At 43.9% G+C, this 22,500-nt stretch overlaps 1 protein-coding gene across 1 annotated transcript in view; it reads right to left on the bottom strand.

Moving 5' to 3' along the window:
* spon1b (spondin 1b) overlaps positions 1-22,500 on the bottom strand; it is a gene marked incomplete at both ends in the record, with an annotated part of 178,064 nt that overhangs the window by 79,864 nt on the left and 75,700 nt on the right. Inside the window, one exon of the mRNA XM_080544642.1 lies at positions 13,269-13,402. Coding sequence (XP_080400768.1) covers positions 13,269-13,402 — 134 coding nt within the window. The remainder of the gene's footprint in view (positions 1-13,268; positions 13,403-22,500) is intronic.

Here is a 22,500-nt window from a genome sequence, read left to right as displayed (position 1 = left end):
ACCCTCAACCTCCCAGAATACAAATGCTGTACCCTTAGAACTCTCAGAGCAGAGAGGTTGATATGTGTCCCCCTGAGGATCTCTCTCTCTCTCTTTCCATCCCTCCCTCCCTCTCTCTCCCTCCCTCCCTCCTTTCTTCTCCTAGGGGAGAGAACCTTAGAACGCTCAGAAGGAAAAGGTAGATAAACAGTAGTCCATCCCTCTCTCTCTCGCTCTATCCTGTCCCTTCCCTTTCTCACTCTCTCTCTCACTCTCCCTTTCTCTCTCTCTCTCTCTCCTCTCTCTCCTTCCCTCCATCTCTCCTTCTCTCCCCCTCTCTCTCTCTCCCTCCCTCCCTCCCTCTCTCCTCCTCTCCCCCTCCCTCCCTCCCTCCCTCCCTCTGTCCCTCCCTCCCTCCCTCCTCCTCTCCCCCTCCCTCCCTCCCTCCCTCCTCCTCTCCCCCTCCCTCCCTCCCTCCCTCCTTCTCTCCCCCTCTCTCTCTCTCTCCCTCCCTCCCTCTCTCCTCCTCTCGCCCTCCCTCCCTCCCTCCCTCCCTCCCTCCGTCCCTCCTGCTCCTAGGGGAGAGAACACTGCCAGACAGAAATCTTAAAGGGGTCAAAAGATAAAGGATCAGGCAGCGTTGGGCTCATCAAGTCAGGACCTGGGAGGCCTGGGAGGCCAGCGTGGCGCTGGGGCACGTCTGCCGCCCTCCAAGCAGACAAACATCCTCTCTCCTCCAAGAAACCGCACAACAACAAGAGGCTTTAGTTATCTACCCTTCCAGACTAGAAATACTTAAAGCCCACCAAAAGTGAACTTTCACTGAAGTAGCAGGGAGCTTAAGAGTTCATAAGACTGCAAAATCGATAACGTCTCATTTTGTTTTTCCGTTATCTGTCGGTGATAACCAAGTAATTTGAGGCGATCTAGATTAGAATGTATATCATATACGTCAGGTTTACTTCTTGTCCTCTGACAAGATACAAAAAAACATACCACAATTTACAATGAAAATAAATACTAAATAATGTTTTGATGACTTGTGACAACTACTGATGAATACTTTAGATTTGTTAGATATATTTTCAAAACATAAAATATCAAAAGTATTCATCAACAGTCGTCACAAGTCATCAACATCAGGGATCAAACAGGGGCAAGATGTATCACAGGGGTTCGAACCCAGGTCTCCAAACCACCTCCGCTACACATACAGTGAGGGAAATAATTATTTGATCCCCTGATGATTTTTTTCAATCGGTCTATAATTTTAATGGTAGGTTTATTTTAACAGTAAGAGGCAGAATATCAACATAAACATTCAGAAAGACACATTATATAAACAAAATTGATTTGCATTTGTTGGCAAGCACAGAGCTCAGACGTTTCTTGTAGTTGGTCACCAGGTTTACGCACATCTCAGGAGGGATTCTGGTCCACTCCTCTTTGCAGATCCTCTCCAAATCCTTAAGGTTTCAAGGCTGTCGCTCGGCAACTCAAAGCTTCAGCTCCCTCCTCAGATTTCCTATAGGATTAAGGTCCGGAGACTGACTAGGCCACTGTGCTTCTTCTTCAGCCACTCCTTTGTTGCATTGGCCGTATGTTTTGGGTCATAGTCGTGCTGGAAGACCCATCCACGACCCATTTTCAGTGTCCTAGCTGGGGGAAGGAGGTTCTTGCCCAGGATTTCATGGTACATGGCCCCATCCATCGTCCCCTCGATGCGGTGAAGTCATCCTGTACGCTTAGCAGAGAAACAGCCCCAAAGCATAATGTTTCCACTTCCGTGCTTGACAGTGGGGATGGTGTTCCTGGTGTCATAGTCAGCATTTCTCTCCCTCCAAACACAGCGAGCGAGTTGATGCCAAAGAGCTCGATTTTTGTCTCATCTGACCATATCACGTTCTCCCAAGCCTTCTCTGAATCATTTAGGTATTCATTGGCAAACTTCAAACAACAAACAAACATTCAGACAGGCCTGTACATGTGCCTTCTTTTTTTTTTTTATATACTTTATTGCAGGACTTTACATTACATTAATAAGTTCATTTCACACACTTTACAAGTTCTTCACTTGTTTAAGTTCATCCTGCATCATTTTTTTACATTTTTTATAGAGAGAGCAAGAAATAAAGAAAATAAAGAAATAGAGACTAGAAAGAAAATATAAAATAAAAAAAAAATAAAAAAAAATAAAAAAAAATAAAATAGAGAAATTATAGGGATAGAAATAGAAAAGTAAGAGACAAAGGGAGGGGGGTGGGAGGGGTGGGATCGGGGAGGGTTGGGGGGGGGGGGGGCTTCCTTCCTACTCATTCATTCGGTCCATTTACTCCAGTTCATAGTGAATTGCTCTTCACGGCCTCCCACTTTGCAAGTAATTCTTTCCATTTCTTTTATGTCTTCAACAGTTTTTTTCCAATTATTAACGGATGGTGGGTTTAAGTCCAACCATTTACGTGTGATTTGCTTTAAAGCCGCGATACGTAGTATGGTGTACAAATATTTATCTCCCTCTCTGTATATATCTAATGGAATAAGACCGAGTATAATATTGACTGGATGTATAGGATTTTGTAAGGTAAATGTATTTTTTATTTTTACTTGAACTGCCTCCCAAAACCTTTTCAATTTAGGGCATGTATAGAAAATGTGTGTGTGATTGGCTTCTCGTTCCGTACATTTCCTCCAGCATTCTGCATTGCCTGTTGGCCTATATTTTGACAGCATTTTCGGTGTTAGGAAGATCTTCATATTTATTTTCCAAGCAAATTCTTTCCAGAATTTTGATTGTGTTGTCTTAAATATTCTTTTGCATGCTTCTTTCCACTCATCATCCGTAATTGTTATTGCTAATTCGTTTTCCCATTTTTCTTTAGTGTTATCTTCTTGTATCTTGATTTCTTGCATGATTTTGTAAATTTTTGAGATTTTTGTCTTTTTACTGTTTCTATTTTTGATCAGATATTCCATTAGTATATGTAATCTTTGTTCCTGTCTCCTCTGCTGTGTTATAAGGTAGCTTCTAATTTGTAAGTACTTAAAAAAATGGCTATTACTTATATTAAATTGATTAACTAAGGTTTCAAATGAGTCTATCATGTCATTTGTAAACATCTGTGAGTACACCTGTAGTCCCTTCCTAGCCCATTCTTCTAATATTTTGTCTGTTTTATTAGGTAAAAAGTCTGGGTCACTGGCTATCTCTCTCAAATAAATACATTTGTCATCACATTTATACAATTTACGAATAGTTTTCCAATTTTTGAGGGTATTTTCTATGCATCTGTTATTTCCACTATGTTTTTGAATATCCTTTAGACTCAGAAAAGGTAGTGTTCCTATTGATATTGATATTGCTTGTTTTTCTATGTCTTTCCATTTGGTTTGAACCGAGTTATTCATCCATTTCATTATTGTATCTATTTGAGTTGCATGGAAATAGGACTTTAGATCAGGGAAATTAAACCCTCCTTTTTCTCTGGTTTGAGTTAGTATACTAAGTTTTTTCCGTTTACTTTTGTAGTTCCAAATGAAATTTGAGAGCATTGTATTCCATTTTTTGAAGCTACGCTGTGGAATGGGAACTGGTAGTGTTTGAAATAAAAACAGAAACTGTGGGAGGATCATCATTTTGACGCTTTCTACTCTACTCATTAAGGATTCAGGTGTTATCTTCCATCTATTAAGATCTTCTCGTATTTTATTTTCAAGGGCTTGATAATTGTCGGTGTATAATGTTGTTATATCTCCAGTGAGGTAGATTCCTAAATATTTGATTTTCTTTGCATCCCATTTCAACTTGTATTTTTCCTTGATTTCCGAATCTATCTGTTCTCCAATTGTTAATACTTCACACTTACTTTCATTTAGTTTATAACCAGAGTGTTTACTATATTCTGTAATTGCTTCCATTAGGCTTGGTAAGGATTGGGCTGGTGATGTTAAATAAACAACCACGTCATCTGCATATAATGCCAGTTTGTGCTGTTCCTCTTTTATCGTTATGCCTTTGATGGTATTATTTTTCCTTATACTTTCTGCTAGTCCTTCCATGCATATAGCAAATATAACTGCTGAGAGTGGGTCTCCTTGTCTTGTACCTTTATAGATTGGAAATCTTCTGGATATTGTGCCATTTACTTTTACTCTTGACACTGGATTTTTATACATTCCTTGAAGCCATTTATTAAAATTCTCATGAAATCCAAAGCTTCTTACAATTTCAAACATGAATGGCCATAGCACTCTGTCAAATGCTTTTTCTGCATCCAGTGTTAAGAGTAGAAGGTTTGCACCATTGTTTTGTGCGTAGTCCATTATATTTAACGTCCTCCTTATATTATCTGACAACAGCCTACCTGGTATAAAACCACATTGGTCGCTGTCTATTATATCTGGCACGATGTCCTTTAACCTATTGGCAATAATGGCTGTTACTATTTTATGGTCCGTATTCAGTAGTGATATTGGCCTGTAAGACGAACATTCAGTAGCGTCCTTACCTTCTTTATGTATAACCGTTATTATAGATGAGTTCCAAGTAGTTGCCCAATTTCCCGTTTGTAATACAAACTTATATGCTTGTAAAAGTAGTGGTATCAATTGTTTTTGAAAAGTTTTATAAAATTCATTAGTATATCCATCATCACCTGGTGTTTTCCCCATTTTAAGATTATTTATTTGATGTTGTATTTCATTTACTGTGATGTCCTTAATGAGCTGTTCATTTTTTGATCTTGTTACTTGCTTTAAGTTTAACTTATGTAAGAAATCTTTCATTAGTCCCAGGTCAATGTTTCCTGTGTTTTTATAAAGGTTCTCATAATATTTTACGAATTCTTCAGCTATTTTATCCTTTTCCGTTATTGTTCCAGAGCCTTCTACAGTCTTCAATTTCGAAATGTGTACATGTGCCTTCTTGAGAAGGGGGACCTTGCGGGCGCTGCAGGATCTCAATCCATTACGGTGTAGTGCGTTATCAATAGTTTTCTTGGTGACTGTGGTCCCAGCTGCCTTGAGATCATTGACAAGCTCCTCTTGTATAGTTCTGGGCTGATCCCTCACCTTTCTCATGATCATCGATACCCCACGAGGTGAGATCTTGCGTGGAGCCCCAGACCAAGGGCAATTGATGGTTATTTTGTCTGTCTTCTATTTTTGAATAATCGCACCAACAGTTTCCAACAGTCTCCTTCTCACTAAGCTGCTTGCCGATGGTCTTGTAGCCCATTCCAGCCTTGTGCAGGTATACAATCTTGTCCCTGACGCCCTTAGACAAGTCTTGTCCATGATGTAGAGGTTGGAATCTGATTGATTCTATGTACACGTGTCTTTTATACACGTAACAAATTGAGATTAGGAGTACTTTCTTAAAGCGAGAGCACTAATCTGTGTACCTCATGGGCACATACTGTACCAGAATTCTTGCTGGTTGGTAGGGGATCAAATACTTATTTCACTCAATCAAATGCAAGGAATTGCATGGAATTTGTTTGGGATAATCTGTCTCTCTGTTAAAATACCATTAAAATGATAGAAGGTTAATTTCTATGTCATCTAATTATTTTCCTCACTCTACATGACATACGCCAGGTTGGCATGACAATGACATGAATAGGAGTTGATTCACAGCACACAGAAACAAAAGGCTTTTGGAATTATCATTAGTTCCACATGACTGAAATGTGATCAATGAACACAATGATCTTGTTTGATTAAACACATCTGTGTTCATTAAACACATTTCAATCATGTGGAACCAATGTTCACCATTTTTTTGTGTGTAAATTCCGAAGGCCTTTTTTTTCAGAGCGCAAACAGTCTGGGGGCCGACCGGTCCAGATACTGTAAGTCCCTGACTAATATATGATTTCCATGGCTCTCTCTTCTTGATTCTCTATAAGCCTCCTGGGCTAGACCGGGCTTCAGTCCACACTGGTAGTTCCAGTGCAGTGGGAGAACTGAGGATCCTTTAATGCTTGTCCAACAAACAGGCCCATGGGTCCTGGCTGTGCTGCTGTCTCCATACCCGTTGGGTCCAGACACTGGTGGTGTGCTGTCTCCAGCACTGCCTGCCTGCAATCTCTGTGGCACTGGGGAGCGGGGCGTAGGGATAGGCTAGGGGCAGAAGTAGCTCCACGTTGGGCTCCTTATAGGAGTCCTTCTGTGCATGAGGAGCTCAGGACTATGTTCAGTCTCTGGAAGAGTCTGAAAAGACTCACTCTTCTTCACCTCACATTTCTTCACCTCTCTCTTCTTCACCTCTCTCTTCTTCACCTCTCTCTTCTTCACCTCTCTCTTCTTCACCTCACTCTTCTTCACCTCACTCTTCTTCACCTCACTCTTCTTCACCTCACTCTTCTTCACCTCTCTCGTCTTCACCTCACTCTTCCTCTCACCTCTTCCAGATTCTTTAGTGCCGAAGGTTGAATAAAGTCCGCCCCAACTAAGTGCCATGGGTGTCTTTATTCATCAGAAACGCATAAATGACGATGCTTTATTTTGTAGCCAATCAAAGTACTGTTGCCAGGTAAAATATCACATTCGACACTTGGCACTCTAGATGGTGAGTGTTCCGGAAATTATTTGCCAGTTGGAGAGTTAAACTGACTCTTAACCTCTCACTTATTCTCAAACGACTCTGAAAGACGACTGTCCTGATCATTTCCTCCATCTGGTCTCTCCTCTACGTGAGCTTTGTGCAGTGAGACACAAGGGGAGGCTGTTGGTGGTGGAAATGGGCATTAATGACACAGAGTGTTATGAAGAATACTACCAAACACGATGAGCCTCGTCCTCCGATGTCTGGCTCCACCAGCCTCACCTGGCGAGTTAGCCTTTGAGGCCGCGTGATATAATGTTCGTGACGCCATTTGATATAAGGAGATCTTTCTTGGTCACGTGGCCGGAAATTATATATTGATGACTCAGAGAGAAGGTTGAATTGTAATCATTGTATTAGGCAGATCTGGGTTGCATTCCCATGTACAGATGTTTCCAAGGCAGCATGCTCTGTTAAGTCCAAGCTTCAAGCATGGCTACGACATGGCTGGTGCCGAGCCTGGCTGTGGCTGACGCCAAGCATAGTACTGATGTTTGTTACAGCTTATATACAGTTCTCAGAGAGGAAATAGCTTTTACCTCGTAACTTACAATAGTGACATTAGTTCCCATACATGGCTATTCTGTGTTCATGCTGTTCTGCTCTTGCTGACCACTGCAGTGAGGCTCCTATGTCCTTTAGAGTTAAACTGGTCTCACTGTTACTTGATATGGTATGTGCCTGCTCCTAAATATGTTGTTGACTACTGAGAGTGTGCACACCTAAAATATGTTTAAGGTTAAACAATGAGTATTGCAATATTTGATAGGCACACAACATTTTGCATAGTCACACAAAAACGCATCATATCAGCTCACTCTTTTTTTTCCCCATGATGTAAGATTAATTTGACTGGTAAATTATTTCTATTGCAAACCATGTGGAGTTCTTAATAAAGTCAGTGAATGACCACATCAGAAATACATTAGGCATCGGTTCCATCATACAAAGTACATTATATGTCAATATAACAATGTCTGGAAGTAGATCTTCAATCAAAGGAACGGCCTTGTGTTTCTGGTAACAAGGAGTGCTATTTGATTCTTTGATGGTCATCAGTCTTGCACGTGTTCTTGCCTCTGTTCACAGCGTTAATAGGTTCTATTAACTTAAGACAATTTAAGCATTATCATTACACTACACCCCTCCTTTTCTTGACTTAAGTCTATAAAATCTTAGGCTTTCCATCAATTGATTGTGGAATTAACCTGCTCAGAAACAGTTGGAAACAAAAATACAGATGTTAAGCATACGTTTGTTAATTGGGTTATCTGGACTGTTGTTCCCGTCCCTTAGAATTCCTAGAAGAAAGTTTGTAAGTTCGTGCCATGAGTAGTGTGTGCATGGTATTTGTATGTTGAATTCAGCTGTTTACTGCTGATGACACTGTTAGTTGCGTGCGTCAGTACAATTGAACAATTACGACTACATAAAAGTATGTGTAAGTCTCTCTTGTCATCATCATGTCTCTGTCTTAAATCATAAGAATTAACATTTCCATTGTTTGTCACATTGAAATGTCATTAGTTTGTCTCGTTTCTCTTGTTTCATCCGGCAATAGCTTCCTTCAGCATCTGCAACATTCTTTCCCCACTTCTGCAATGGTTAACTTAGACCAGATCTTAACAGCATCTCGGTCTCTGAGTCCTTCGCTCAATGTCTCTTGATTTCCTTGATTCTGTCAGGAAATAGAATTGACAGGCATTGTCAGAATACATTCCAGGTCTTTCTTGCTGAATTGTGTTTTCTCCATCAGAAATGTCCTCCTTTGATGTTTCACAGTCTTAGAGTCTTAATGCGTATTTCTCTGTTCACTAAATCAATCAAAATGTTATATGTCTGCTGAATCAACACAGATTTGCATGATAATTTCAATATGAGACAAATTTGTCTATTTGTTGTATGTTGTAGCTCGATGTGTGTGTGTGTGTGTGTGTGTGTGTGTGTGTGTGTGTGTGTGTGTGTGTTTGGTTACAGGAGCAGTCTCCGTTCTATTAATAGCCTAGGGTCAGAGTTTTAACACTCTCGCCCTGTTGTGAAGCTTGGTTCAGAAATATGGTTGTTATTCATTTCATTCTTAATGATAACATTCTGCATGCCATACATAGTAGTTTGCTTCCCATGATGTTAATAGACATGCGGTTTTAGTAATCAATTATGTTGATTGAAACTTCTCTTAGAGTCTTTTAAATATTATGGCCAAATCTTTTCAAACTTAGTTTTCCTCAAAGTGCTGTGCTTTCAATCACGTATTTAAGGTCTTGTCCCTAACTTAATACACAATAGACTTCTGCTTTGTTCCTTACAAAGTTCAGAATCTCAATAAATCCTAACTCTCAGTGTTTTGACCAGTCACACCGTCTTTGACTATACAGCGCCTTCTATTCAAACTATTTTAATTTAGTACTTTCCAATATCAATACATCTCCTTTTTGAAAAAATTTGAGATTCGTACTAGAACAGCAATTCAGGTTAAGCAAATAATTACATTGTGCCTTACCTGTTTCGCTGAATCTAGCATCCTGTTCGTGACGCCATTTGTTATAATAACCTTTAACCTATAATAATAATAACCTTTAATATTTAGTCAAATTTAGTCATTGGCCCCCCCATCATCAAATTCATTCCCTTTCCTTCATTCAAGGAAAAAAATTACAGGTTTTTTGTTCAGCTGGGAAGGCAGTCAATATGTTTTAGATATTTCCTACCTTTTTTAAGCTGATCCTGTTCGTAGACGCCAATTGATATAATGTTCGTGACGCCATTTGATATAAGGAGATCTTTCTTGGTCACGTGGCCGGAAATTATATATTGATGACTCAGAGAGAAGGTTGAATTGTAATCATTGTATTAGGCAGATCTGGGTTGCATTCCCATGTACAGATGTTTCCAAGGCAGCATGCTCTGTTAAGTCCAAGCTTCAAGCATGGCTACGACATGGCTGGTGCCGAGCCTGGCTGTGGCTGACGCCAAGCATAGTACTGATGTTTGTTACAGCTTATATACAGTTCTCAGAGAGGAAATAGCTTTTACCTCGTAACTTACAATAGTGACATTAGTTCCCATACATGGCTATTCTGTGTTCATGCTGTTCTGCTCTTGCTGACCACTGCAGTGAGGCTCCTATGTCCTTTAGAGTTAAACTGGTCTCACTGTTACTTGATATGGTATGTGCCTGCTCCTAAATATGTTGTTGACTACTGAGAGTGTGCACACCTAAAATATGTTTAAGGTTAAACAATGAGTATTGCAATATTTGATAGGCACACAACATTTTGCATAGTCACACAAAAACGCATCATATCACCGCGTAACAAACACCAACGACAGGACCATCACAGAGGAGGAGGAGCGGTATTTATCCATGCGTCTAAGACATCTGGGACCCCTGCTCTGAGACGTGATCTCCGTAATGAGATGCACAGGGAGAGAGAGAGAGAGAGAGGGGAGAGAGAGAAGGTGTTGGCCCTCTCCCAGCAGTAATTGGACTTTTATTTGATGTGGAGAGTTGACGGAGATGGCGGCCATGTTTCACGGCGCCCGGCTGGCTCCCTGCCCGACGGTGAACTAGGAGAGCCGTAGCTCTGTCTGCGACAGCCAAGAGACAAAGTGACAGCACTCTGGATTTGCACGCCATAGCAGATGCTTCTTCACCACAACATTTATTGGAATAATACCAGGCGTCGCAATAAGCCATCTGTCGCACGGGAGCGGGGAAAATACATTTAAAGTAACTACTGTGGATTTTCTTTCTTCAGAGCGTGTATAAGTGAGTTATATCATGGAAGGCAGTGAAGCGCAGAGGGGGGTTGACACTAGAACAGCCGTGCCTTGTTTACCTATGATAAGAGCCGCCTCAGGGGTCAAAATGACCATAGTCTTTACAATGGAAAGCTGCTATTTACACACAACGACCACTAGTTGGCCAGCCTTTAAATTAGCCTGCCTCCTACACAGAAAAAGTGCAAAATAGCTTTATACTACCTTATCCTGATGTGATTTAGAAAATATAAGGATACTGGGTGGTAGAACGCACATATCTAGGAAAAGTCATAAAAGGAGTGGTGTTCGGCTGTTCTAGTGTTAAACCAGAGCAGGGTAATAGAGAGGCGTGTTGCTGTATGTTAGAGGATATGGAAAAGGGTAGGAGTGATTCTTACATGAGGAAATAAAGCCTGCGGGGTTGGGATTTTTAAATGAATATTGTCACGGGTAGAGGGAGTCGTTAAGCCCATTATTACAGTTACACAACACATCAGAACATTGTGACAAGCAAAACAACACTCTAAGTATTTATGTTGTGATAGATTATGGTGGTTTCTGGCCTGTGCTGAGAAATATAGTTCCCACATCTACAAACGTTGCCAAGGGAACGTGATACACAGATCTAATGGGACGTCGGAATATCATGTCACATTATCGTTATTGAATCACAGCTTTGAACGTCTCACGGCCAACCGCAATGCTTGTTTTCATCAACCTGTTATATAAATATCTTTCAATAAGAGCCTGACATGCAATTAGTCATGCATCAATTCAATCTCATCTCAATTTCCCATTTCCTAACACATGACATGCAGTATATGGGGTGAACAAGCATAAAGATGATAGTAATTTGACACCCAATTCCAAACTGAATTATTACGGGTGAGAATATTGTTCTCTCTGTGCTAATCAACCAAATGCGTGTGTCTGTGTGTGTGTGTGTGTGTGTGTGTGTGTGTGTGTGTGTGTGTGTGTGTGTGTGTGTGTGTGTGCGTGTGTGTGTGTGTGTGTGTGTGTGTGTGTGTGTGTGTGTACGTGTGTGCGTGTGTGTATAACACACATTCTGCACCTGGGCTTTGCCACAATGACAAATGCCTCAATAATTTGTGTGTAGTGTATAACTGGTTATTTCCTTCCATTCCCAAACAGCCTGAAACGCTGCACTGCATGCTAAAGACCAGCTTTCAGGATTAATCTGCCCCACACTGTGTTACTAGTGACTACCAAGGAATTACAGGAGCACAGTACATTCCCGTGGGCGCCAATCAAAATTAAAATATGAGTTATTGCCCAAAAGGTGAGCAAGTCTAGAACAAAATATGCCTCATAACCAGCTTGTACAATGAGGATAATCAATGTTTTAGCCAAAAGGAAAGTAATTACACATTTGTTTTGTTGATAATAATAATGATAGCGATAATAATCGTTTATATTTTAGAGAATAAATGTTAGTGGAGAGACAATACAAAACTAATTTACTGTGGCTTTTCTGCATCTCATGAGAAAACAACACTTCCTGTCAGTGACTTTATCAAAGCTCCTGCACCGATGGAGCCTCCCTGTGACCTGGGCGGGAGTGAAGGATGCTGGGACATAATAACAGCACGGTTCTGGAGAGCCACCTGCTTCACAGCACCAGAAGACCTCTAATAAGCATGGCGGCGCTGTCTTAACATCAGTCAGGCCCAAGACAGCCATAAAGACGCTGTGACGCAGCAGTTAAGTAGAGCCACCTGTTATTGAGCCTAAAACAAGATGTGCTGCTTTATGACTCTATCAGGACAAGTGAATACAAATCATCATGAAAGAAAGAAAGTCATCTATGTGAAAGTAATCTATCTTCTTTTTTTAAAAGTACCTAGTAGATACAAATGTATTTGTAATAACTGTTAAAAAAAATAAAAAATAACAGTAAATAAAACAAACAAAGGACTTCCAATGTGGTTATAAAATCATGCTGACAGATAATGTTTTTACCACTTTACTTGCAGCAGTAGACATAGCAACGGGTATTAGCAGCAGTAGAAGTAGTAGAAGTAGTAGTAGTAGTAGTAGTAGTAGTAGTAGTAGTAGTAGTAGTAGTAGTAGTAGTAGTAGTAGTAGTAGTAGTAGTAGTAGTAGTAGTAGTAGTAAAAGGTAGTAACAATATAGATAAAAGTTACACTCCAAAATTAAACTCTCAAAAAGAAAACACTGCTGTCACCAACCTAGCAACGTTTTAAGACTATTTAAGGCTTAGGCCTAGTCCAGGTTCAGGACCGGCTTCACAGACAAGGCTTAAGCCTAATCCTAGACTAAAAAGTATCTTCAATGGAGATTTTACATTGAAAGTGTGATTTAGTCCAGGTTAGGCTCAAGCCTTGTCTATGAAACCTAAGACTTCAGGGGTGGGCCAGCATAGAGGACCAGCCAGCATAGAGAACCAGCCAGCATAGAGGCCCAGCCAGCATAGAGGAGCCTCACACTGTTACATGTAATACCTGTGTAATGTCTGTGTAATAGACAGGTACAGTATGGCAAGCACGGTAGTTAGTGGTATATAATGGAGAGGATAGTAGTAAGCTATGTACAGTTAAGGTAGCTATGTACAGTTAAGGTAGCTATGTACAGTTAAGGTAGCTATGTACAGTTAAGGTAGCTATGTACAGTTAAGGTAGCTATGTACAGTATGGTCTACACAGCCTCCTTGTCCTGTCTGCCTGAAAAGGCTCCGTCCTGTTAGCGTAGCAACGCTATCCGGTACACTGGTATTACGCCACGTTTCATATATGTGACACAGTCTGATGTAAACAGACACCTCTCGGAAATGAGAAAGACGTGAAATTCGTCTAGGTAGCCCTTTTCATTGGGAGTTGTCACATATACAGTGTAAATAACAAAAATAACAGTGTAATAACAATGTAATAAAGGATCTACCCACTTGAGGATGACACAGCCACTGCCAGAAGGGGGCGCTGTCCAGAACACCTGTATCCTAGTCCTCCTCCTGGGGGTGCTCTCAGTGACGGCCGGGGGACAGTTGGTCATGAACTGGGTGTCTTCTTCATCGATGATCTGGGACAGGAAACAGGAAACAGGAAACCAGTAAGAGACGGCTGGTTTCTATTGGCCCAGCCACCACCTCCCTTCAATGGAGGACCTAAGTACTTGTTTTATTTATTTTAACCGTTATTACAAAATACATATTATCTACTAAACCGATCTGACCAATGAAATGAAGCAAGCCATTGTGGAAGAAATGCTGACACTAGCATTAGCAGATGCATACAGTAGATTTTGTAAAAACCAGTCTAACCAATTATTGTCCACTTCACTCTCAGGAAAAACAAGACAATGTGGGAGAAACTCTGAGGTTTGAGGTTACAGCAAATGTTTTTTTCCCACGTAATAGTTATTATAGTTTTAAACCAATTTGGGGGTGGTTTCGAGAACGCTTCGGAGCACAGAGATTTTCTTCAACACATTGTATGTGCTATGAATGTAATCTTTGTTCCAAAAAACTCCTAACCCCTGACCAATTACTCTCTACTTTACTCGCAAATGAAGCCAACCATTATGAGTGGCACTTCGATAACATTCCTCATTCGATTCCATGCATTTACAATGAGCCTGTCCTCCGATTTCTACCTCCACCAGACTCCCCTGGTGAAACTCAGAGGCTTGAAGTACAGTCCCTTTCAACAGTGCCTGTTAGCAGCCTGTTGACAGCCAACGCCCGTGAGCGGTGCTTACTGTAAAACACCACATTAAAAAACTAAAACTAAACTTTTAATTACACTACGGGGGCACCCCCCTCCCTCCCTCGCCAGGAGATGTATAGTCCCTGTTCATCATTGATCAATATGCAGCGCTACGCATGTTTGCCTGCATTTAATTGCTGCTATAACTCAATTGCGGGGGTAATAAACAGATGGTTTATCGTCAGGGACTATCATCTGTAATCTGTAATCACCCCAGTAGCTCCCTATCAGGGGGAGGCTAGTGGAGGTAGAAATCGGAGGACAGACTCATTGTAATGAATGGGATGAGGAATCATATGAAACAACATAGTAGGGGAAGGGGAACCCTTTGAAGAACCCATGTTGGTGCCATAGAACCGTGGAGAACTCTTCTGGGTTCCATGTAGAACCCTCCGTGGAAAGGTTTCAACACGGAACCCAAAAAGGTTCTACCGTCCCGCCCCTGAAGAACCCGTTGTTGGTACTAACTAGCACCTAGTTAGTAGTCTAGTTAGTAGTCAAGCTCTGAGTGCTACAGTGCAGCAGGGTAATCATCCCAGACCCGAGGGTAAACCACCTGCCCCCCCCCACACACACACACACACACACACACACACACACACACACAACACCACCTCACCCTCCCACACACACACACACACATGCACACACACCACCTCCCCTCACCTCCCCCCCCCCCCCACACACACACACCACGGACCAATGAAAGGGTAATGAACCCCAGCCGTGACGAGATCAGAGGCATCAGCCTCACACAGAGGAGACGCCGTTGACCTCTGACCCCGATGACTGTTCAACAGCTGTCCTCGGCTGAGGCGCCGCAATAACCCTAACGCTGACCCCGCCGAGACAGCCCCTAACCCTAACCCTAACACTGACCCCCCCCCCGAGACAGCCCCTAACCCTAACCCTAACACTGACCCCCCCGAGACAGCCCCTAACCCTAACCCTAACACTGACCCCCCCGAGACAGCCCCTAACCCTAACCCTAACACTGACCACCCCCCGAGACAGCCCCTAACCCTAACCCTAACACTGACCCCCCCGAGACAGCTCCTAACACTGACCCCCCCGAGACAGCTCCTAACACTGACCCCCCCGAGACAGCTCCTAACATTGACCCCCCCGAGACAGCTCCTAACCCTAACCCTAACACTGACCCCCCCGAGACAGCTCCTAACACTGACCCCCCCGAGACAGCTCCTAACACTGACCCCCCCGAGACAGCTCCTAACCCTAACCCTAACACTGACCCCCCCGAGACAGCTCCTAACCCTAACCCTAACACTGACCCCCCCCGAGACAGCTCCTAACCCTAACCCTAACACTGACCCCCCCCGAGACAGCCCCTAACCCTAACCCTAACACTGACCCCCCCGAGACAGCTCCTAACCCTAACCCTAACACTGACCCCCCCGAGACAGCTCCTAACCCTAACCCTAACACTGATCCCCCCCGAGACAGCCCCTAACCCTAACCCTAACACTGACCCCCCCGAGACAGCTCCTAACCCTAACCCTAACACTGACCCCCCCCCGAGACAGCCCCTAACCCTAACCCCCGAGACAGCTCCTAACCCTCGATGACCCCCAGACGACCACGGCAGCAGAGACAGGGGGGGGACTCTCTCATCATAGATATCATCGGATCGTGTCGGAGGGGGGGGGGGGGGGGGGGTAGGGGGGACCAGTGTAGGGGGTAGGGGCTCTTCTCACCATAGGTATCACTCCCTCCTAGACTCTTTCACACCCTCCTAAAAACGCCTTGTCGCTCTGGATTCAGTAATCTAATTATAATCTAATCTAGTAATCTACTCTGCTATATATTCTCTCTCTCCCTTTCTCTCTCTCTTTCTCCCTCCCCCTCTCCCTCCCTCTCTCTCTCTCTCTCTCTCTCTCTCTCTCTACCCCCCTCCCTCTGAATTGACATGTATTGTATTGTACTGCTTTAGTAAAGCATCGGACGGAATGAGGTATGGCATCGTCGAACACGCGTGTTTAAAACATGCCCGTCCTCCGATTTCTACCTCCACCAGCCTCCACCAGCCTCCCCTGAGCCAAACACCAAGCTCTATGCATGAGCTCTAAGCATCGTTCTAGACACGCTGTGATGCATCGACTTCTTCTGTTTTCCTTGTTTCCTTGTTCCTTGATAGTTCTGATAGTGTTTTTTCGATTGCCTTGATGGATATTTTTGTAGCCTTTGTTGCTGTTTCATGTTATGAAAACACAGTTTTACTATTGTGTTAGATCTCTCTCTCTCTCTACGTGATACGTGTGTGAGGAAAAAGACCAAGATGAGAGTAGAGGATTCTCTGGGGATGTTTTGAGAAGGCAACTCCTCTTCCCTAGTGATAAGGGTTGTTTTCAATTAGTGTTGGACGATAAATTAGAGCTTAGTCTCTCTCTCACTTCCTGTCTCTCTCTCTCTCTCTCTCTCTCTCTCTCTCTCTCTCTCTCTCTAAGACTCCCCCTCCCTCTAAATTGACATGTATAGTATCGTACTGCTTTAGTAATCTACTCTGCTATATTCTCTCTTTCTCTCCCTCCCCCTCCCTCTCCCTCCCTCCCTCTCCGTCTCCCTCCCTCTCCTCCCTCCCTGTGACTCACTTAGGACCCCAGGGTCCTCCAGTGATTTGGGGTTCTTTGCGTGTCTCCATGCTATTCCTCAGGCCTCATTACCAAACCCACAAACGGATTTTTATTTTTATATTTGCGTGTCTCTCCAGGAGCGGGGTCCTGTCACTCACAGAGCTGCAGCAGGCAGCCAAACTACTGGCACACAGTCAGACACACGCACACACACACACATGCACACACACACATACACACAGACTCAGTCATACAGTCCCCCCCCCACACACACACACACACACACACACACATGCACGCTCAGTCACACATACACACACACACAGACTCAGTCGCACATACACACACACACACATGCACACACACACACACACACACACACATGCACACACACCCACACACACACACACAGACTCAGTCACACATACACACACACACACACAGACTCAGTCACACATACACACACACACACACACACACAGAACTTTTGCTTTGTGACATGGCTTTGTGACATTATCATAGACAATAGAAATGGATACATTGTGGCCAGCAAATGGTCAGCAACAATACTTAAAAAGGCTGTGGCATTCAAGCGATGATTGATTGGTATTAACGGGCCCAAAGTGTGCCAAGAAAACATTCCCCACACCATTACACCAGCTGAATGAATGAGAAGCTATACAGGTGTTCAGTGGCCACTTTGTTAGGTACACCTTTTCAACTGCTCGTAAACGCAAATATCTAATCAGCCAATCATGTGGCAGCAAATCAATGCATTTAGTCATGTAGACATGGTCAAGACGATCTGCTGAAGTTCAAACCAAGCATCAGAATGGGAAAGAAAGGTGATTTCATTTCTACTGGGATGTTCCCGCACAACCATCTCTAGGGCTAACAGAGAACGGTCCGAATCTGCCACAAATCTGCCGCAGCAACTGCGTGATATGATAATGTCAACATGGACCAAAATCCTCGGAGGAATGTTTCCAGCACCTCGTTGAATCTATGGAACACAAAGAACTAAGGCAGTTCTGAAGGCAAAAGAGGAGGGGGGTATCCAACCCGGTACTAGCAAGGTGGTGTGCCTAATAAAGTGGTGGGTGAGTGTATATATATTTCTCTGTGTTGACCTGTGGGTGTAGGGGGGAGTTCATTGTTGTGTAACCGGACTAAAGCCACTGTGCTCTCCCCCTAGGGGCCCGGGGCTGCACACTGTTTCCTCCCCAAAACTGCCTCTAAGTGGCTGTCATATCAGACTGAACTGCAGCCAAGCAGCAGAGCCCGGGGAGAGGGAGAGAGAGGCAGAGAGAGAGAGAGAGAGGGAGGGAGGGATAAAGAGAGAGAGGGGGGGTGGACAGAGGGAGAGAGGGAGGGAGAGAAAGAGGCTGGGAAAGTGGAGCGTTTGTTTTAATTGTAGCTCCTGGCTTGGCTGAGTGGCCCAGTGTGTGTGTGTGTGTGTGTGTGTGTGTGTGTGTGTGCGTGTGTGTGCGCCTGTGCGTGCATGCGTGCTTGACTGCATGTATTTGTGTGTGTGTGTTTGTGGGTGTCTGCGTGAGTATGAGTGTGTGTCTGTCTGTGTGAGTATGAGTGTGTGTGCATGTCCGTACCCATGTGTCTGTGTGCATGACGTCCATGTGCATGTGTCGGTTCACGTGTGTGTGTGTGTGTGTGTGTGTGTGTGTGTGTGTGTGTGTGCGCGGTGTATGTTGTGTGTATGTGTGTGTATGTGTGTGTGTGTGTGTGTGTGTGTGTGTGTGTGCGTGTGTGTGTATGTGTCTCAGAGTCTGGAGGAGCAGCTGAATTCTGCTGTTTTGTCAGTCGCTCTCTCCCGGTGACACAGCAAACACAGATGCTTCCTCAGTGCCTTGCAAAAAAAGTCAACACGCTTTTCTCAACGAGTCCCAGATCGGTGGGGTGGGGGGGGGGGGGGGGGGTAGGGGGATTCAGTTCGGGGTGGAGGGGGGAGAAGAGCGAGAAGGAGAACACTCCCCAGGGAAAATCAACAAGACAGGGCCTGGATCACAGTCTACGCCGGGTCCTTCAGACCTTTGGGGAAGTGAGGCGCCGATTTCACGGGCGTGACACGCGCATCAAAGACATTTAAATGTCACTTGGACACGTAAGGTTCTTTAAAAAGTACCTGATTCTTCCTTCCCCCGTGCCCTTTTATGGAGCGTCTCGCGTCTCCCTTGAGCTCCGCTATCATCACAGGAGTCCTTTACCTCACAGACATCCATGGAGAGGCCAGGGCAAAGAAGTCTCTGATATGAAATCATACGATATTACATAGTCCTCAAACCGGAAAGATACGCTGTATTTTATTTATTTATTTATTTTATGTTGTGGTACTCTGAGGCTCCGTTGATATAGCGTGGCGCTAACAGGCGCTAAGGTTGTGTGTTCAGTTCCCGCTGGGACCAGGTGTACTTAACACTAGAACAGCCATGGGTAGGGTCATTTGACCATGTGAGTAAAAACAAATGTATAACTTTGCACTCAGTCAAATTTCAGGGACCCTCCTTTCATTACTTTTTCTAGATATTATGTGCGTTCTAGCACCCAGTTTCCTTCCATTTCAAAATCACATCAGGATAAGCTAGTATAAAGCTTTTTTGCAGTTTTTCAGTGTATGAGGCAGGCTAATTTATGAGGCGCACCAACTAGTGGTCTTTGTGTGTAAGTAGCAGCTTCCCATTCTAAAGACTATGGTCATTTGACCCCCGAGGCGGCTCTTATAGTAGGTAAAATAGACACGGCTGTTCTAGTGTTAAAAATGTATGCACTCACTGCAAACAAACCAAAATGGCATATATTACCTCCTCTCATTAGAGGCAGAAAACCTGGCAAAGCCGGTCATCTTAACCGTAGGGCTTCTAAGAAGCGATGATTCGGATGGTGGTTTTGAATACTGCAACCAGCACTTACATGATTATACGATACATTTAACTAATACATTTAACTAAGTCACCGTTTTCTCAAGACAACACACAACAAAAGCATAATCAGCTCTATTATCTCGTTATATTCTGACTTGTATATTACTCATTGTTTGCACTATTTGCTCATGCAAATTGGATCCCTGAGTGTTTAAATATTGATATGAACCTTGTATATTGCTGTGCAGTTTTCCATCTTTCCATTGCAAAAACCAGCACAGCAATACACTAACAACTATCATTAATTTCCGTTTCCCTGAGGCATTTGTAACGACACCCACTCTGCCATGTCTCCTCATCCAGCTCACACACACACACACACACACACACACACAGAGACACACACACACACAGACACACACACACACACACACACACAGACACAGACACACACACACATCTGTGTTGACAGTGTTTACAGTAGTGAGGTTCCAAGGTTTCGGGGCACTTCATTTAGTCTTAGACGCACGCAGGCAGGCAGGCACACACACACACAGAGACACACAGAGACACACACACAGAGACACACAGACACACACAGAGACACACAGAGACACACACAGACACACACAGACACACAGAGACACACACAGACACAGACACACACACACACACACAAACACACACACATACACACACACAGACACACACACACACACACAAACACACACACACACACACACACACACACACACACACAGACACTGACACACACACGCACACGACAGCAGCGAGCTTCATCCCTGAGAGCTAGCTCAAGGATAGAACTATATAACTGTCAGGAGCAATCTCAGGCACAAATAAAAACCCCGCCGGCGATGAATGGTGGCGACTGAATGAGCTCCAGGAAGGAGTCACGGTAATAGCCCCCCTCCGCTCCTGCCCTCCCTATTCTCAGGGAGAGCTGTAGCTCTGAAGGTTTCGGTGTGAAAAGCTGCTACGCAAGAGACCGGCCTGTCACCTCACCTCGATAGAGGAACACACTTTTTCACACTTCTAAGAAACGCTGTTCTGCAATAAGGGAGGATGGATGGATGGAATATCATCGCTGTAGGAAGACAGCAACAAGCAGCTCAGCTTGAACCTCTTTGAGGTGGTGTTGTTGGTGTTGTTGGCGTTGTTGTTGTTGTAGGTGGAATGTGAGAGGCTGGTGGTGGTTTCAGTCTGTCTGTGTGTCTCAACCAGACTCCCTAAACAGCCACTCAGCAGGACTCCCTCAGAGAGGTGGACGTTCACCCACAGTGAAGAGGGACCTGTTGAGACGACAACACTCGCCTGTCGTCAAAGAGGTTCTTGAGACCAGTGACGGTTTTAGGATGTTTAATGGGGTGGCAAAGGATTTCTCGGGGGGGGGGGGGGCATATACCGCCATTCAAGTTTTAACTATCCGATGCCCCTTAGCCACCGATGCACCACCCATTCACCCACCCACAATTACTTTTGAAATATACTGTAATACACTATTATTAGTATTACACATATAACTATCCTATACCCCTTAGCCTCAAGTTGAGACCCCCCCCCCCCCCCCCCCCTTACAACCGAACACACCACACGTCTCCTAGCAAAAGCATGGATCAGAAGAGACAGTACTGGGGGTGCTTGATGAGTAGCACAATGGGGCGGAAAAGCGTTGATGTGCTGATGTTTAATTTTTCAAACAAAATGGCGGATATTTGCAATAATCAAAGGCACTGGACTACAATGAGTCATCACACCACAGATTACATATCTTATGGCGTAGCACACTAAGGCGTCAGCCATGTACAGTAATCGCAGGGTCCCCGGTTCATCCCCCCTCTCTCTCACCCATCCTTCCTGTCGTGCTGTACTGTCTCTATCCCAACAAAGCAGAAATGCCCTAAAAACTAAATTTGAAAAAAAAGAAAAGAAACCTAACAGTACTGGATGAGGTGGGAATGAATGTACCTCTCCCGGGCTTAACGCAATCTCACACTATTCTTGTCCTGTATCTTGGGGAGTCGAAAGAAACCAACAAAAAAAAAACATCCAAACATACTGTATTTCATTTAGCCTAGCTGAAGCGTGGCTGGGAGATTGGAGCTCTCCATACATCAGAGTCTGGGGATGCCCTTTGATGTGGTGGGCATGGTGAGTGTTTATCTGGTGGGCATGGTGAGAGTTTATCTGGTCGTCATGGTGAGAGTTTATCTGGTCGTCATGGTGAGAGTTTATGGATAATGAAGAGGCTATGACCTCCGCTGGTCGCTGGACGTCCTCTATCTGTTATCTTCTCTCTTCTTCTTGTTTGAAATTGAACACTAGAACAGCCATGGGTCGGGTCATTTGACCCTGTGAGTGAAAAAAAGGTTATATCTTTGCACTCGATCAAATTTCAGGACCCTCCTTTCATGACTTTTCCTAGATATGTGCGTTCTACCACCCAGTATCCTTATATTTTCAAAATCACATCAGGATAAGCTAGTATAAAGCTATTTTGCAGTTTTTTCTGTGTAGGAGGCAGGCAAATTTACAAGGCGGCCAACTAGTAGTCGTTGTGTGTAAATAGCAGCTTACCATTGTAAAGACTATGGTCATTTGACCCCTGAGACGGCTCTTATAATAGGTAAAAAGGCACGGCTGTTCTAGTGTGAACCGTGAGGTATGGTTGGTCCTCTGTGTCAGGTCGGTTGGTCCTCTGTGGCTCAGTTGGTAGGGCACGGTGCTAAATGCCGACTTGCAGACCAAATGACCAGACCTTGTCACAAATGCAAATGCAAAGTATGTGAGAACCAATCATTGCGCCCCGCTCAGAAGCCGGAGTCAATGAGGGTGAGGAAATCAAGGTTTCTTCACACGTGTTTAATGCCATTCCTCATTCCGTTCAATGCATTGTAATGAGCCCGTCCTCCGATTTCTACCAG

Source organism: Nansenia antarctica (assembly GCF_963989245.1).
Source record: "Nansenia antarctica genome assembly, chromosome: 14".
NCBI classification, from domain to species: Eukaryota; Metazoa; Chordata; class Actinopteri; order Argentiniformes; family Microstomatidae; genus Nansenia; species Nansenia antarctica.
Note: the sequence above shows the minus strand (reverse complement) of the source record. Positions and strands in the feature narration are given on the sequence as shown.